Source organism: Calypte anna, chromosome Z (genome assembly GCF_003957555.1).
Source record: "Calypte anna isolate BGI_N300 chromosome Z, bCalAnn1_v1.p, whole genome shotgun sequence".
In the NCBI taxonomy this organism is placed as follows: domain Eukaryota; kingdom Metazoa; phylum Chordata; class Aves; order Apodiformes; family Trochilidae; genus Calypte; species Calypte anna.
In genome coordinates, this window is record NC_044274.1 from 18,869,450 (window position 1) to 18,888,502 (window position 19,053).

Here is a 19,053-nt window from a genome sequence, read left to right on the forward strand (position 1 = left end):
GATGGATCATTCACGTTGATTCTAAAAGTGGAAAGCACATTAGCAGCATTTGCTGATGCATTATTTCTGATAATAGAGAGATGCCAGTGTAAGCCATGGTTGGTTAGAATCAAATATTGTGGGTCACTCAACAGTAGTACTTGAGGCTAAACAGGTGTGGCATAAAAATGTTGCTGTAATTAAATAGCTGTGGTTTTGTTCATAACCACTGATGCTGAAGTTATTAAAAACATTTGGAGTTTTTATATTCCTAAGGAAAAGCTTGTAAAAGTTAAAAGTAGTAAATTATCAGCATTTTGACAGTTCAGCACTGTAGAGCAGCTCGATAAAAGGAATTTTGGAAGTGTTCAGAAAACAGGTGAGGTTTTTTTCATACCATTGGCATTACTGTACAGAAGGATTTAATTTTCTTGTGTAGTTTGAAGAACAAGTACTTGGGGAATTCAGTAAATTCTAGTGTTTGATAACAGAGATTATTTAATGTCTTCTTTTTCAGTCCAGTGAAATGCCAAAATTGACAGAGCAGCTGGCAGGACCACTTCGACAAATGCAGGTAATCTGTCCATGAGAAATCTGTGTGAGCTTAGGGCTGATGTTAACACAAGCAAAATGTATGAGTGCAAATTAGAAGTGCACAGTCATTTTGGATCATCAGAGAATTCGTTTGGCACTGACTGCACTTGGTTTTGCCATGTGTAATCATGTTACCAAGTTTTCAAGAAATCTTTATGTAAATTTCTAACATGCATTTTAAAACTTTTATAAGCTTGCTTACTGCACACTTTAAGTTGTTAGTGCAGGCAGACTTAATAATGTATTCAGTGGTTTTTTGATTCTGAATAACTGCACACTGAAAAAGAAACCTCATCTTGTATGCAGTACCTAATAATATGCAATCTTTTCAACTGCTTAAACACTTAGTCTATTATAAATTTGGAATACTTTATTTTAAAGGAGTGTGCAAAAAGAATCGCCAAGGTATCAGCAGAAGCAAAACTGGAAATTGATGAAGAAAATTACTTAAATTCTTTCAAACCCAACCTAATGGATGTTGTGCATACATGGGCAAATGGAGCTAACTTTGCTCACATCTGCAAAATGACTGATGTCTTTGAAGGTATGTTAATCAGCTTGTCTTTAAGAGGTGTGAGATGGTGTTCCAAGTGCTTGCTATTAAGAAGTACAGCTCTTGCACTTGTTCTCACTACAGGTAACTGTTGTATTTACTTGGTAAACTGAAGGATTCTCCTGCTGTCTCCTTGCTGTTTCTCCTTACTGTTTTTCCTGCTATCACAGAAGTGAGAGACAGTGACCAAGTCTCCATTTTGGATGGTTCATCACAACTCAAAACACCACCAAACAACCATACACCAAGCAAAAACCCAGAGTCCTTATTTTGGTCTTAAGAAATTTGCAATTTAGGTATTACTGCTTTGCGTCTAAATTTTGGTAGAGGCTGTTACCACGAGGCACAGCATGATGGCTTACTAAGGCTCTGCAAGGAGTACCTTTTCTTTGCCTTTTGAGCATGGTAGAACTAGCAGTGATGAGTTGCTGCTATTACCTGGAGTCCCAGCTTCACTCTTGTGCCACCAGTTTTAGTAAGGTGGCAGAAAATTGTCCAACCAGTAGAGTGTATTGGAAGCCACCACTTTTTTTTTAAGCCAGTTTTCACCGACTCCCCAGACTTACTAAAAAGTACTTTCTGAAAGACTGCTTTTCATGAGTGAGAGACTAATGTTCAGTTTTGTGCTGCCACCCACACTACCAAGCACTAGCAGAATTTTTGTAGACAGCAATCAGTGATGGCTTCCACATGCTTCTACACTCACAAGCCTGAAGACAGTGTTCTTCTATTTAACTAGTATTGATGTGCAAGTGTCTGAGCCCCCTTTTGGGTGCATCTGTGAGTGGCATGGAAGCTTCTGGCTAGGGTAGGTAAGTAGCTGCTTTTTCAGGTTGCAGGGTAAGCCTGGCAGCATAAGCCTGAGTGCTCCAAGAGCAAGTGGTGCTTGTGACAGATTGGAGCAGTATTGATTGGCTGAGGAAAATGACATTAAGGTGAAATGTGTGTGTTGGTAAGAAATATAAATTAGAGAAGCTTTTGAAAAGCTGTAGGAAGTAACAGTAAACTAAGCTAACAGCCATGTTAATCAGTTGCATATTGTTAGGTTTGTTTTGTGAAGGTACGTCTGCAGCAACCCCAACTATACTTAAATGACTACTCCCTGGAGTAGTTATCAGGATTGACCTTCTAAATGGAGTTGAGTGGAATCTCGTGAGAGCTGAACCAGGGTCTGCCACAGTGCTAGGCTGCCACACTTGGGGAAGCTGCCTGTGCTTTGCTTTGCTTTTGCTTTGTGTCCAAGAGATTATGTATGGGTTTTCTTACCTGATGTCATTGCAGGTTTTCACTGCTGCCTTCACACAAACTCTTCTTGATAGAAAGAAACCTGACAAGTGAAAAACTTCAAAGTAGAAACTTGTCATGGACTGCTGGTACCATATGAATGTTTTTAGAAGCGTTACTTTTCTTCTCACTTCACTCTCCCATCAGCTTTGTAGGAAGCTCTCTTCACATGGACAGTTTTCCTCTAAATACTGTGCTTGTGTCCAGAGCTAGTATTTCACTCCATACTAGAAAGGTCGTCTCATCCAACACCCTTGCAGTAAAGAGATCAGGTCACCCACAGAGCTCTGTTCAACCTGACCTGGAATGTTTACAGGGAGGGGACATCCACAGCTTCCCTGGGCAATATGTTCCAGTGTTTCACCACCCTCACCGAGTTATTTTTTTTCCCTTTTATCTAGTCTGAATCTCTTGCTGTTTAAAACCAATACGCCTTGTCCTATTGCATCATGTCCTGACAAAATATTTATCCCTGTCTTTCTTACAAGTCCCCTTCAGATACTAGGAAGCTGCAGTAAGGTCTCCCTGGACCACCTCTTCTACACTGAACGACCCCCACTCTCAGCCTTTTCTCACAGGGGAGGGGCTCCAGCCCTCTGGTTGTTTTTGTAACCCTCCCCTTCTAGACCTTCTCCAACTGGTCCATGTTTTTCCTGTACTGTTTCCTGTTTTTCCAGAGCTGGATACAGTACTCCAGGTGGGGGTCGCACCAGTGCAGAGGGGCAGAATCCCTCTCTCAGCCTGCTGGCTATGCTTCTCTTGATGCAGCCCAGGATATGGTTGGCTTGCTGGGCTCATGTCATAACACATCCAATTTTTATCCACCAGTAGTACCCCAGAGTCTTCCTCGGGGCTGCTCTCAATCCCTTCATCCCATATATTGAGTCTGTGGAAGTTTCCTTGCATCCAGTAATTTTGATTAGGTGTGAGATGATGCTGGGTGAAATGACCAGACAGCATACTGTTCACATGCTGCTGAAAGAGTAATTTTTGTGAAACCTGTGACCTGAGAAATTAAAGAGGAGATGAATGCACACATGAACTGCAGTGGGCACTGGCTGCAGCGGAGAAGCTATGTCAAGACTGAGCTTGTATTCATTACTGTGAGTATGCAATTGAGTGGGCAGAGTGAGTCTTCCATAGTACCATGAGTGGCACAGCAGTAAGATAAACCACTTGCAGTCACACTGGCTCTGTTATAAAACTAAGGGCAGCAAGCTTTTCCGTGTGTTTTTTGACAAAAGTCTTTAGTACTCAAAGGAACTATCCGGTCAGAATTACTAAACAGCCTAGAAAATCCTCTTAGTAGGTATTAGATAGAGGCTGTGAAAATAATAGAGGAAAATTAGAACAGAAAATGAAGCATTTGGAAATGCTTCATGAAGAAATTTTCTGTTACAGAAACCAAGCTCAACATATTTTCCTGCCCTTGGCTTCTAGGTAAATTGAACAGGGTTGGAGCAGTAGCTATTGCTTGGTCCAAAGTGGACTTAACTGAATTATTCAGTGACATGATGTGGCAGGTAATTCAGTTTTCCCTTACACTTTTTGTACAGGTAGCATAATTCGCTGCATGAGAAGGCTTGAAGAATTGCTTAGGCAGATGTGCCAGGCTGCAAAAGCCATTGGAAACACAGAGTTGGAAAATAAGTTTGCAGAGGGTATGTATTTCATTTCCACAGTATAAGTAGTAATTCCAGCCAGCATATGAAAGGAAAGTTGTTGGGAGGGCAGGGGGGGTCAGGAGAGCAGGCTATGGTGAATGGTTTGGGAATACAAGCATCTTGTATTGATTTCAGGGACAACAGATAGCATCATTATAACATAGATGATATCTAGAAAGGCAGCAAAGTCTGACTTAAAGAGCTAGTGTTTCGGTGCATGCTGACAGTTTAAGCAAGTTTGTGATTGAAAATAGGTGTACAGTAACACCCATGTAAGGCTTGGAACACTTTGCTGCCTGTAACTATGCAACTGAATAGTGATCATGTCAGTTATGAGTGCTGGATATTAATACAGTTTCTCTTTTTAATAGGGATTACAAAAATCAAGAGAGATATTGTATTTGCTGCAAGCCTTTACCTGTAACAGAAGATACCTTCTAAGAACAGTACTATGGAACAAGTTCATCATCTTCGCACGCTACTTTCATTTCAAGTCATTACTTCTTTTAATAGTGTGTATTTAAACCAGAGTTGTTTCAACAAGGCATGTACAAACAGCAGTGTATGTAATATAACTGTTACCACGTTTTTAATTAAAATTTACAATTGAATAGCTTTTCTTCTAAGCGAGAGCTTGACCCAACAGAAATTTTAGCTATACAGTAACCGTTGTAGCTGTTACCATGTACAGGTAAAGTGAGCATCCAAGAGCAGCAGCAGTCTCTTAAAGCCATGTACTTATATTACATAGTTAGAACTGTGAAATTGGTTTTCTTTCAGAGAGCAAGACAGGTGAGGTGGCTCATTCTTCATGGTTGATGATTGCTGCCAAAGTGGTTTCCATTTGTTGGAGTCTCATGTAGAGTTGTATGGGAATCTTCTTTTGGTTGAAATGTACATCCCCTCACTTTGAAGAAGTCAGACACATACACAACCTAAGTGAATAAATTAAGTGTTAAATTCTGGCACTTATAAGTCTTTCAAACAGTGGAGAAATGCTTTTGCAGAAGGGAGATTCCAGGATCAAAACTAATAAAAAGTTTACATAGATTAAAAACAATAGAAAATGGCTACAAAAGTCGTAATATTCTGACATCCATTCTTGCACTAGTTTTTGTCCAGCTCTCCCTCCTCTGCCCCCCACTGACATTTTAGGCACTAACAGCTTAATCCAGATTCCAGGTTTGTGTGCTGAACTGCCTCACCAGGCACTGCCTCAGTACAACAGCCATACCTGAACAAGTGCACATGATGGAACAAGACAGGCTTGCTGGGGGCCCTCATCATATGTATGGTTAAATTTATTCTGTAACTTACTTAGAACAAGACAGGAGAGCCTGTGCTTAGCTGAGGAAGAGAATTTGGGAGTGTCACTCTCACATGTATTTATTTAAAAGCTGGCTAAACCAAGCTTGCATTCGTCTTGGCAACGGTTCACAGCAGCTGCCTCTCACCCACAGCTTTAGCAGCTGTAAAGCCAGGTCTACCTGTGTTATCCTTTCCTGCATTCCCTTGAACATACCTTCCCTTGAACCTCACTTCCTTCACCTTCCTGCCACCTATGAGGACAAGTGCCTTGATCCATTTGTGCAGCTTGCCCCCTTCCTGCTGTCCACTTCATCAAGTCATACGAGCAGATGTGCTGGGTGCAGTGCTGCATGAAGTGCTGTAAATGAGAAGCCTTCTCTAATGATCTCTCTCCTTCCTACATCACCTCTTCCCCACCACTGCACACCTGAGAACTGCAGAACACAGATTAAGGCATCAGAAGAAACTGCCTGCCTGATAACCCAGCATGCTGCTTCAGGTGCATATGACATGAGTTTCAGCTTCCACTTACTGTTAATTCATAGAATTCATACAATTCAGTGCTCCATTTGCAGTTGCTGCCCCAGCATGCCCTTAACTTCAGCTCTGTTTCAGGAGGTAAACTTAGGTTTATTCAGACACTAGTTTTATAGGGGATGTTTAAGTTTTAAAAGTAATTTTCTCACCTTTCAACTTTTTTCACTGTAACACCCCCTTCTACTCCTTACGTTACCAAGCATCTCAGATACCCTCTCAGTCATCCAACAGCCTTCACTAAATTTTTTTTCTCCTAAACATGCAGCCATTTAACAGCAACTAACACAGTATGTAGGGCTTCCCAGAGCTGCACCAAGATTTGTGTTGTGATGGATTGCAACAAGTAAGCAAAGCTTTGTCTTGAACCACACCCTTCTGACTTTCAACTGAGAACGTTTATTTTGGAGGCAGTTCTTCCAGAATAGCCTCAGGTCTGGATAACTGAACTCTTCAGTATGACCTCAGTAAAATCATGTCTCTGAACCAGATCTCTCCCTTCTGTGAACAAATCAGCCGTGGCACTCTAGGGACAGCCAGCACAGCTGCTGCCATTAAGCCAGGCCTGCAGCTCCAACTTTGATGCTCTGTTCCTTCACATGCTGGTTGGCGTGAACACCCTTTTAGCACTCCAATTGCAAAAAAGAAACGTTTAAGTGCTTTAGTTTCACATCAGCCTGAATAATCTGACAGAGACAGGCATTTGCGTGCTGTCCTCATCCTGAAAGGTTTTGTTTTTTCTCCCTGCTTCCTTCGTGTACAATTCACCTCTGTTATTGTATTTGAGATTCACAATTTGGCCAGAAGCAGAAGCTATGACTACAGAGGCCCACACTTTGCAGGTGACAGTTTCCATCTCAGTTATTTGAAAAGCTTTTGGGCAGGAATAATGTCACAATCTCCCTCTCCATGGAGCACTATTGCTAGACCCAGTTCAACAAGTTTCTTACCCTCTCCAATTTTCAAAGCATCAATAAAGTACACACAGACACACACACACACGAAGACCCCCTACCCTCAGGAATTACTTACAATGAGCACAGCTACCACTGCTCCCTGAATGAGTCCTGTTAGAACATCACTCCAGTGATGCTTGTAGTCAGAAACACGTGAGAGACCAACATAGATGGATGCAGAAATAAGACCAAACTGCAGGGTAGGACGAACGAGTCTTGCCCAGTCTCCTTTCATTCTGGCCTGAAGGTAAAGCTAAAGAGAAAAGAAAAATCATTATTTTCATTTGCATTACAAGTCTTAAACAAACAAGGAAAAAATAGGTGGCTACTATCCAGGAATTAAATTCCTCCAAATTTGAGTAGGAAGACCATTAACATCTTTAGTAAAGTTTACATATGCTATACGTTGAGTGGGCAAATTTTAACTTTTATTCTCAACTCCATCCACATTTAGTATTACAAACTCTCAGCATAATATTCCAGCTGTAGTTAAACATCAGATGATAACATTAGGCTCATACTCCTCAGATGTCACCAGTGTCTCCGAGTTCCAACTGTTTCTAGGTTTTTTTAGCTGCATAAGAACTACCCTAACACTCTGGTAAGCAAGTGGATACATACAGTTCCCACACCTTTTCTCTCAGCTCTATTTATGTTGTGTACCTATGTGCTTTTGATGTATTATCCTGAATGTAAGGATACTAATCTAATTAAACCCACTGCTTGTTTCCTCTAGTGTGTCTAGAGCAAGAGACCTATTTCTGCTGTAAGAGGATTTCTCCAAATCCACTGCCCCATGAACATAATTGATTTTAATCTGGAACTTGATCTTGTCACAAAAAAGGCACCACAGTTACTGTATTTATGGGCAGAAGAACAGTTGGAAGTTATATTTAACATTTCAAGTATATCTTTCCAGCACCACCTAGGAACTTCCGGCTGTGCAATCTTAGTCTTTCAAAATCCTAGAAGCAAATTAAAACACAGGCTTTGGGCACTAAGGCATTACACTGAAGTTCTGGTAAATCTTTCCTTTGCCACCTTCAAAAGCCATGAATAGCTTTTCAAAGCATTGCAAAGTAAACACAGGTATAGGGCATGCACTGTAGTTGCAAAGGTTCTATTTTCCAAAGTTAAACATTTGGGAAATGTTTGATTGGTTTGTCTGAATAGCTTTACATCATTATTTTGGCGTGCCTGCTTTTTCAGATATAAATAGAGCATGAAGAAGATCAACCCATAACTGCTTTTTCTTTAACAGCAAGATTCAGGTAAAATCACACTCCAAGGAAGGTACAACTAAGCCTGAACTGGAAAACAGTTTTTTCTCCCTCATATTGGCAGGCACTGTCTATTTCTGGGGACCTTAAATTTGTCACTAGGGGAAAGACTGTTTAGCCACCTTGAAAACTAGCTGTCACACAGTTCTTGTAACCAAAGGTGATTTAATGGTCTTGTGTTAATACTACTAGATTTACCAACAGTAGACTGAACACTACCTGAGTGCCAGATGGAGCAGAGGTGGGTCCAAGAAACACATGCTAATAGCCTAAAAAGAGCTGGCTGATAATTCAGTACTGGGTGTTCTTTCCTCTTTCCTTATACCCACTAAATTTTGCTTAAGGCAGCTAAAAATACCTTGCTCTAATACTTTGTAATGCCATCAAATATAAACCAAGACTGATGCCCAAAGTATGCTCAAGGGTCCTTTATGTAGTATTGGTCATTATATGTGCATTATGGAGATGTTCTAGTGTTACACTGCATTAACAATTGCTGCTATTTTGACCCTGTTGACTAACACAGGCCACTGACTTCAGACCATTCCCAGAACCCCTGCCAGTATGCACAGCATGCCTCAGGTTGTTCTGCTTCTCTTTGAAGTCATTTACAGCACAGGCTTAAAAAGGGTAAGCAGAAGCAAATCCCTGCCTCCCTCTTCACTCATTAAAAAAGTGCAGCTTTCATTGCTAGAAAGGAATAAGCTTACAAATAACACTTAGAAATAATCTATGGGAGCAGCAGGAACTTTGGGAAACGTCATCTGGTTAGTAACACTACTGCAATGCCCCTTTTTGCCTGGTGCTCAGAAACAGATTTGTGAGCCTCTGAGGACAGGAGGAGCATCCAGGAAGCAACTCATTCCTGCCAGTGACATCCATTTCACTATGCTGGCTTTCCTGCTACCCCGTTCCTAAGCATCTGACAGCTGAGTAGCATCGTTCAGATATGATTTATTTCTCTTTGCTCCTCCATCACACTGTTCCTCATGCTTGTTTTGTTCATTCTTTTTAAAGCACACAGACTGCACAGCAACTGTCTTGAAGGGTTGAAATAATCTATAACTTTCTTCCCTACTAATGCTTACTCTATAATGAAAGTATGTTCTCTACACCACACACATCCTGAACACAAGTTTCTTCTTAATCTATGGTCTAGTACTTCATTTCTAAAAATACACACAGGAATGAAAATACACAAAGGAATGAAGAGAAACTCACAGCTACTTTGTGGCTTCTTGCAAGAAGCCACTAATACAAACAGAAGAATCTGTGCAACTGAAGAATTATTTGCTACTCTTAATGTTTCTAGATATTTTTCAAGTATTTGCTCTTCCACCAGAGCAGTAGTAAAATACATATATATGTCTGCCTGTCTAACTTTAAAGTACAGTGGCTTTTATTTCCTAGATGGGCTTTGCGGCTTCACAAGCAAAATTTCTTCACAGCTAACATCTCAAATCCCCAGCTGAAGGTCACAAAATTCCTTCAAATCTCCTAAAACCTACTGACTCCACTAACTAGGTCAATACTTCAGATATTCAGTTTCAATACTTCTAACTCCTCAGTCATTTTTCATTAAACCTTTTCAGCTTTTTTCCAAAATCCTATTACACAAAAATCATGTACTGCAAAATGTATGGGTAATCCTCCTGACTTACAGTCCTCCTTCAAAAATGCAAGTCAAAAGGAAGAAAGCTTTTTCAGGGGGTTTCCCCTGCCAATTTTTACTTCCCCTGCAGATTTTTATTTCTACCAACTGATCTGTTCTGTCACATAGGATTTTATGTTTGCTGATACCAGAAGGCCCTAGTAATTACACTTCCTAGGGTGTCCTGTTCTGCCTTAAGGAACACAGACACTTTCCCTTCAGAGATGAAGGGAATTTGCCTTTGATGAATCGCCCTGTTATTTTTGCCTCAGCAATCCTAATACATTCAAAGAAAAATGAACTTAATAGCGTAACAGAGAGAGAACAGGGTTTGCCTAGAGAGGAACCTTCTCTATTACATGGGGAAATGGCAACTCAGTTTGCCCAAGTACAGGAAGTACAGAGTCTGGAGGAGAAACAAAAATGCAGAAAGTCAGTTTTCTGATGAGGTAAGCCCTGCTTTGAGAGATCATTGGAGTAGATACATGTTTTGGGAGACAGCAAGTACTTAGCTTGGCATTTACTAGTCATGTCTAATTTTGGTTTCATCTTACCAGCCTGAGCATTAGGAAAAAGCCCTATGGCATTATTGGTTTGCTCCTAAGAGGCGTAAGATCCCACTGCCGTTCAGATCCATTTTGACTATAAAGTTAGGCAAGCTTATACCTTAGAGCAACTCTGCTGACTCAGAAAGTCCCAAAAGCCACAAACAGTAATCAGTGCTGTGGAAACCCACCATAAGGATTCTTCCCAAACCAAGAAGCTCAGAAAAATAATACATAAACCACCTCAAGTGTGTGTATCACTTCTATGTGATAGCCTTTGGGACTTCTGGGGTGAAGGAAGGGGATAGAGGTACTCTGTTTTGGTGGTTTTGTTAATAAGGCAGGGGTGGACTCCTGTGTAAAAAGTCTTCAGAAAAAAAGAGCTTCAGACTAATTAATATCATAAAAGATGGGACAAAATTCTTCAGGAGATCAAAGGAATAAAGGGCATCCTCGCATGTCTGTAGGATAGGAAAATTCCACTTCCATGGATGTCCCAAGGACACGGTCCCCCCTTGCTCCCCTGACTGTGAACTCTTACATTAGGAAGGTCAGTAGGTGCACAGGGCACTAAACTAATGACCCTCCAACTACATCAGTAAGTAAGTATCACTGCCCTTCTGTGAGGAAAGGGGACTCCAGTAACCACAGCACTACACAGTTCTACAACAGTTTGCACCCGAGTATCTTTGATACAAGTTTATTCAAACTGTATCATTCAAAATAATGAAAGAGATGAAACATCCTGCCCAGATTCTTGCATTGGAAGGCAACACAGCAAACATTTAGACAGATCCCTATCTGCCATGTCCCTGTTCCAGTCCTGCAGTACACACCGAGACACTTCTGCCCCACTCAGAAAAGGCAACAATGAAGCAAAAAAAAGCCCCTTCTGAGATCTTCCAAGCCTTCTGCTTCTGTGAAAATTAGTTTTTCCCTCTCTGAATGTTACAAGGAAGCATGGAGATTTCTTTGTATAAAACCTAGTTTGCACAAAAGGTATTCTTCATCTAGCTTTGCGTAAAAGCTACTAATCATATTTCAGCTAGCACAAACTGGAATTCAAGGTAGTATAAGAAATCCAGTAAACAGTTTAAAAATTACAGTTCTGAGCACAAGAGACACAGGATGCACTGAGAAATAACCTGTTATATACAATATTGTCTTTATGCAAATATTAAACACAAGTGCAACTGCTTGTTTTGTACCTCTAAGCACTCAGTCTATGAATAAACACATGGCTCTAGGCATCAACAAGCAAGACGTAGCCTGCAAACCAGAAATCCATGTGCAATGTGTTTTATGTGAAGCTTGATTTTAATTGGGATAATGTCTATGCCATGTAATTTAAAACACACTCTCTCTTCCAAACAGAAAACTGTATTATAAAAGCACTCCAGAGATGTAGCAGAATTCATGAGTCACTCATAAACTGGGGTACAAAAAAAAAAAAACAAACAAAAAAAACTAGTCTGGCCTCTAGGATGACTGCATAATGCTGTCAAAAGGCAATTTGTGTCCAAGAAGAGCTGCCCCCTATGCAATGGGGAAAAAATCCAAAAATCCTCTGTTACTAGTAACAGCTTAACTCTCAAATCAGTATCAAAAGCACAGTCAAGCTAATCTGTACAAACATTTCCCACTGGACAAGTAATGTTGCAGGATTTTTTTTGTTTTAATTCCTCAGACTCTACTTGGCTGTACATTGCAGAAATAATTGTTTCCTGACATCATTTTACCATAAAGCAGGTTAAACAATAAAAAATGCCTTTCCGTTGGTTTCTGAAGACCAGGTAGTACTCAGCTTTCATGGGGGCAGGAATACATTGACTGTTCTGTAGCTTTAGTCAGTAGCATTTTGGAAAGTAAAAGAATACTGTCATGCAAATAGACATACCTAAAATACTGTGTTAAAGCCTTCCAGACTCTTATCTGGGGACTGTTTTCACTCAACCACCAAGCCCACCATAAACATTTAAAGTAAGACTTCAAGAGCAAAGCTTGATTGGCACATTTAGGAGCACAAGTACAAAAGCAGCCTAAACCCTTTCACTGGTATTTAGCCTATGATCTCTCTGCAAAAGAAGTCTGTCAGCCCAGGTCACTGAAATACCTCACCCTGCCATTCTGGTCTGTAATTCCCTGTGTCCTTGGACACACACGATGTTCTTTCCCAATGAACTGTGGGAGAACTTCAGAGCCACTCGGGTTACATTCCACAAAGACTCATCACCCCCTTTTGTCCCAGGTCCAAGCAACACAAACACGTTGCCATCCCAGGAATAGCAGGGCAGCTTGGGTGAGTTTCTGCAGCCCTGTTCTTCATCCTGGGTTAGGTGTAGGGAGGGAAGTGCCCAGGCCAGCTACAGCCAAGACCAATTATATTACAGCAACCTGATCCTCAGGGCCCCACTCCTCTCTGCCAACTGCAACAGCTGCTGTTCTTGCAACTAAAGACAGCATGCATTTAGTATTTTAATTTACAATAGCTTTGAGACATAAGTTTTTAGAAAATTAGTAATTTGAAACAAACACATGATTTAAGTTTGGCATCTTTCTGTGTAGGGGGAGGGTGCGAGTTTGGCTGTGTGGGCATTGATAGAAGAATTTTCAACTACACTGACAAGAATTTGCTGACAACATTTCAAACATTTTTGAAATATAATTTGAAGCTCTTTCAGTTCTGCAGAAAAGTTTCTGGTGGTAATTTGGACAGGCAGGAAACAAGGCATTCTCCAAGATAGAATACTTGTGTTGATACAGGAAAGACTGAGCCAGCTTTTTAGGTATGAAAGGATCAGCAGGAGGAGACGATGACAGACGATTTGTGATCCAGCATCTGTTATTAGGTCACTGAGTTCTCACATTCTGCTGCAGCTCTAACTCCCTTCTTTCCACTTGAAGCTTTGTTGGCAACAGCACCACAGAGATAATGGCTCCAACTCACCCCAAACAGCCCGACCTGCTCTGCCAAATACATCTCAAAATACATTGTTTGCTACAATTTCCTGGCCTGACAGTTTGCAAGGCTTTTTTTCTGTTGTGTGTGTGTGGTTTTTTTTTTTTTTTTTTTTTTTTGTGGTCTTACTTATTCTAGTGAATTAGAAACTGGAAGAAACCATTTGTCTAACCTGGAAGTAGGCTAAAAACCCAGGCCTTAAAACCAGTCTAGCTAGATTCAGGGGCTTTTTTACAGGTACAGAAAACATAACATTCACTTAAACATAGAGCAGCGGTCTCTACACTGTAAGAATGCTAAGTGAAATACACTGCTGCTTACTTAAACAGGTAGATTATATTAACTATTTAACATTCACAAAGTTATCCAAAACTCACACATTGCTCTCACATTATCATTCCTTTAGAACTTGTTACAGTGTTTTATGAAACACAATTAATGCATTCTTGTCCTCTACAGATGAGCAAACCTCCTCTCTCAGTGGCAGGTGCCACAGTGATGTGCAGCAGGCACTGCCCTGTTTCTGTTCTCATACCAGGCAGTGACACACACAGAGCTACAGGAGATCAGTTCAAGTAAATATTTTGCACATGAGCACACTGACAATTCAGACATGGTAATAAAATGTAAACTCAATCACTAGCCATAACAGTTTAAGCAAGGACTAGCTTAATGAAGCAGTTATCAATTATGGAATTATTTAAGTTGCTATGGTATCACAAACTCACTCCCTTTTGTTTAAATAATCCTTAAAACCTTGACTGACAACACGTATCAAAGGTGAATGCTGCTCCTGCAAGGAACATGAGACAATATTAATAAGTGTCAATACTGGGAAACAAGTTTGTGTCCTTCCAACAGACACGAGTCCAAATCACATAGCAAGTAAGCATTTCCATTCCTGAAGTTGAATGTTAAGTTCTGCTCTCCAAAGATTTCCCACAAGCCACAAGGCAGTCTAGGGAGAAATGGTTCAGATTCCCAGATCTGTGCTTGCTTACACTATTCATTTTTAACAGTTCAGGTAGCATGATATTCTTTCATGTTTCTTTAGCACTTTAAATTCAAGTTTATATTTTCAATTTAGAATTTTAAACCTTTCAGCTTCTATCCTTCCTTTTGAACTAAATCATACATTTTCTCTATATGCTCCTGTAACAAGAAAATGAGAGGCCATCTAGACAAAATCCCTGCTTCCAGGGTAATGAAGCCTCCAGAATATGAAGACACAGTACCCCTAAGAGATGAACTTCTAAAAATCATACACCCAGCAATACCTACAACTTACAGGGTTTTTTTCCTTCACATTGAATATAATGTCTGAGCTTTCAGATGTTTCCAGGTACTGCCCTCATCATGAGGTGTGACATGAAGCATAGAATTATTTTCAGAATTTTGGGGTTTTGTCCTGATACCAGAAAAGCTATGCTGTAAGAACTCAGGTACCATAGCTCCCACTGAGACCTTTGGAATTTCTCATGTCACCAAAGGCTAGAAGCATCTAAAACATTTGAAAATGCTAATGAACTACCTGAGGACCATTCTTAATCCATCATATACAAGTGCACAGAACAGAAAAAAGCAACAATTCGACTTGTTTGCAATTCGCCAGTTCTGCTTGAAGTAACTGAAGCAGCAGAAGTGTTTCACTGCTTTGCCTGGTATTTTGCAAGGTGGCTTAATATTTAAGCCAGATGCTTCAGGCATATCTCATTTCATAGTGGCAGTGTTTGTGCTGTCAGTGGCAGAGATAACTTCACCTTAGATTCCCCTGAGGTGTTGCCTTATTTTTGAAATGCATAACTTGTCACAGTACATGTGCTCAGCAGGCAATGTTTAGGAGCAAGCTTTCTGCAGTGTGCATGCCAGGCAGCCTCCTCCTGTCTCCAGAAACCAGCATGCTTTCAGAATCCACCTGGGTGCATTCCTGTGTGGCCTGCCCTAGGTGATCCTGCCTTGGACTGGATCCAGGACTTAGTTGGACTAGATGATCTCTAGAGGTCCATTCCAACCCCTAACTTTCTATGATTTCTATGCTGCTGTCTGGTTAGGACTGATCCTGCCAGTGAGTGATGCCATGTGCTAACAACCCTGCCCTGACCCTGACTCAGATGGTACCAAGTGTGCAGAGAAAAGAGGAACCCAGCACCAGTGTACCCAGGTTTAGCAGCATTCTCTGCCTGGCCATGTGGGCAAGGGTTAGGAAGCAGTTTTTCTCACCTTCCTTCTGGCTGCTGGAAAATATCTGTATTGTTTTCCTTTTTTATTAAAACAAAAACAAACAAAAAACCAACCAACAAACAACAACAACAAAAAACCACACCCACATTCAACGCAAAGTTTGGTAAGCAATAAAGCTGTGTTAATCAGCAAGGTTAAAACATCCAGCACAGGAGTAATTTCTGACCTTCTTCAGATGTCCCTGTGAAGGCCACTCAACAGTTTCTAGATGGGTAACCTTATTATTGGAAAGAAGAAACTGTAAGTCTAATCTCTGCAAAGCCTCTTATTTATACTGGGCAATAACTCTGCCAGGGATAGGACCAGACAGAAACTGGGGTGCAGGAACAGATGAAGAATGTCTTCTCCTCCAGTCAGTGTCCTGCTACTCGTTGGCAAGTTTACCGAATAACAAACTTATCTCCAGTAGAACACTTACTGTTTGCCTCATTTAACATGACATTTGTAAGATATTCATACTCTGCTAGTTTGAGGTAAATTCATGTTTGTCTTGCAGTTAGTGCATAACTGGGCCCACAGGACAGTTTCTGCAGCAGCATGCTGAGCCACAAGCAGCTTTACTTCACTGCTGAACCAAGGCTGACATCAGCTCTGGATTTACAGCACACACACCCACACACCCAGCTTCTTTGCATAGGCAGCTGCAGAAATAATTACTCAACCCACATGAAGTTAGTATCTTCAAAATAAAGAATGCTTGACTTTCTTGTCAAAAGCTGCATTTTTTTTCAAATCCCAGTGAGTTAAACAAAGCCCAAGCTGTTCAGGACATCTATTACATTGTACTCAACTAAAGATGGCCTCAGTGTTGCAGAAAGTGGGGGTGTGGTGCCAGGAAGGCAGCCGGGGCACACAGGGGTTTTAACTAACTGATGCAAGGTTTGAAAATAGCACTCCCTTTTTCTCAGTCTGTATCAGCTGAGAAGTCCTCCTGACCACTACCACCATTTCCCCAGGCTGTGCAAACTGGGCTCTCCTTATAAATACACATGGCAGAGGATAAAAGTTCCTACAGATTCTGACCTCTGCCAAACAACCTGAATCCAATCAGTATGGGTTATAACTCGTACACATTGCCACACACCTAGCAAGCTTTCTCTTGTGCTTCTGAGAGGTGGCAGTATCAGAGTCTCATGTTGCTCAACAAAACCATGCACAGTAAAGCTGGATCAGAGGGGTCACTGCACCCAGTGGAGCAAACCAGTGGGGTTGCTGTACAGCAACAAGTGCTCTGCTGTGCTTTGGAAAGGGTGGATTTCGTTTTGGCATCAGATCACAATTGGACCTATATAATTTTGGAGACTGCCAGCAATAATGAGCAAGAGAATACACTAAGAAACTGCCGAATTATAGGAAGCTGTACGATATTCTAGGTAAACCCAAGACTTAACACTTCCATGGTCTTCTAAAATTTAACTTAGATAAAAGATGGAAAAGAGAAGGAAGAGCAACTAAACAGGTTTAGCCCTAAACAAACTACAATGAGAGGTCCAAACTGAACACTGAGCTTCTGAAAAAGCTTTATTTTAAAACAAAGTTAAGGAAGACATATGTCATACTGTAGAGCCACTCCTCTCTGTATGTGGTTGGAGGGACTTTAGTTTGGTTTGAATAATCTGTCTGTTATCTATAGATGTTACTGCCAAGAAGCAGTGAAAAAGTTAAAAATGCAATCAGGATGAGAAGCCAAATTGTTCCTGATCTCTGTGAAGATCCTGGCAGGTATGTATTATGTTAGAATTTATATACAGGACAACAGCTTCATTTTACAGCTACACTAACAACAAAACTGCACAAGGTTGTTTAATACCTTCAGTATTACAAATTGGGGGGGGGGGGTGGGGGGGGGAACTGAAGAAAAATTGCACTAGCTGATGTGAAAAAAAATTATCTGAAATATATTGGGGACCAAATGAAGCATTAGTGAATTGTCTCATCGGTAGTATTTATGTCCAGAGACAAATCTGTCCCATTTGTCTTCATTTCCCAACCACCCCTTAAAAGATGGTAAAAAGGAAAAAGCAATTAAAAAATTAAAGTTGATCTGCTGTTTTATGCTTATGGTCCCATCTACATTCAATTAGTTTTTAAAGGTGAGGGTTTGTAAAATATGGTTTTGAGGGGTTTTAAGATATGTCCCGCATATCTTACAATACATTTTAAAATGGCATGATACTAACTAAATTTTCCCAACCCACTTGACACCAGCTTCTTTTTAGGCAAGACATACAAGTCAAGTACCATATTTGTTACATTTAGGCATACTGAACATAATTCTACTTCTTTCCCCAGTATCAGTGGCATTCCCTTTCAAATCCTCTGGAGAAATCTTCAGTTATCTCAGTGAAGCCTCCAACAAAAGCAATGTCCCTTGTACAAAGCAAGGTGGTGGTAAGTAACTAAAAGATTTCTTGTTATCATTTATATGGAAAGGAAATACTTACTGCTAGGAACAGCATGCAGTACATGGAGAATGAAGAATGGCCAGAGTAAAATGATAGTCTGAAAGAGAAAAGATCAGACATATTATTCTTTTGCAACAGTCAGTCTACAGCAATGCTAAGTCATCTTACACAAGTGAACAGATGTAATGCAAACATCTCCATGCTTTTTCTTCAAGGAGGTTATCTAATTCATGCCACATCTGACAATAGCTTTTGCCAAAGAGAACAGACTCCACTGTGCAGCATTAAGCTGAGCTCCACATCAGATACTAACTACTAGTCCTTCAACTGAAGCATGAATAGGAACCAAACACATCCTCAAAGGCAGAAACATTTCCTTCAAAACAGCATATTTATCTTCTTGATAAATACCAGCCTACTTCAAATATTATCAACTTGAAAATTTACTTATCTGACTGTCACAGCAAGTGTATGCAAATGACACATTAATCAAGCCAAACCAACTAGTTGCATTGGGTCAGAGTCAGCAGTTAACAGCTTGTATCTAGATGCTTATGTCACATACATTTATGTGTAACTTGGTTAAAGGTACTGAGTCATAAAGACCTTGATCATCTGTCACTGAAGGGCAGGCAGGAAGGCAGTTCATTAGCCAGTGAGCCACAAAATACACCACCTCCTCTAATATTTGTAGAAATAGTTTCCTACTTGGGTACCTAAGTTCAGGAGTGCCAATGTGGCCTTCATGGCCTTCAACTTAAGGCTTCCAACTGGTCGAGACAAAAGAGAGTTGATACTGAGGGTATCACAGCAGTTAAACAGAGAACTGTGCTTACACACTTACACTCTTTTTATGTTATGTGCAGTGCCCTGTAGCAGTGCTGCTTTATACAAGCTGACAATCAGGTCTCAGCCAGGCTTCTGTGCAGCTCAGCTACATAACACAGGTCTCCTTGATTAAGAGTTTGGCATACACAAACAACAATAAAATACACAACAATAAAAAGCTTCACAGCTCTCCGGACAGCCCTCCAGTATCCCCAGCAGGTCCCTGTTTGAGTGTCTCAGCCAGGCAGAAAGCCTGAGGCCAGGAACATTCC

The 19,053-nt window shown here is 40.7% G+C and overlaps 2 protein-coding genes across 4 annotated transcripts in view; one reads left to right on the forward strand and one right to left on the reverse strand.

Moving 5' to 3' along the window:
- Positions 1-5,134, forward strand: part of MTREX (Mtr4 exosome RNA helicase) — a 44,366-nt gene extending 39,232 nt beyond the window's left edge. Inside the window, exons 24-27 of the mRNA XM_030466709.1 lie at positions 497-553; positions 955-1,117; positions 3,967-4,071; positions 4,446-5,134. Of these exons, the coding sequence (XP_030322569.1) occupies positions 497-553; positions 955-1,117; positions 3,967-4,071; positions 4,446-4,498 (378 nt within the window). The 3' untranslated portion in view covers positions 4,499-5,134. The remainder of the gene's footprint in view (positions 1-496; positions 554-954; positions 1,118-3,966; positions 4,072-4,445) is intronic.
- Positions 4,562-19,053, reverse strand: part of PLPP1 (phospholipid phosphatase 1) — a 56,928-nt gene continuing 42,436 nt past the window's right edge. For all 3 annotated transcript variants that reach the window (XM_030466712.1, XM_030466711.1, XM_030466710.1), the window contains 3 exons: positions 17,993-18,050; positions 6,949-7,125; positions 4,562-5,009 (listed from right to left, as the gene is read on the reverse strand). In XM_030466712.1, the coding sequence (XP_030322572.1) occupies positions 4,884-5,009; positions 6,949-7,125; positions 17,993-18,050 (361 nt within the window). In that variant the 3' untranslated portion in view covers positions 4,562-4,883. The remainder of the gene's footprint in view (positions 5,010-6,948; positions 7,126-17,992; positions 18,051-19,053) is intronic.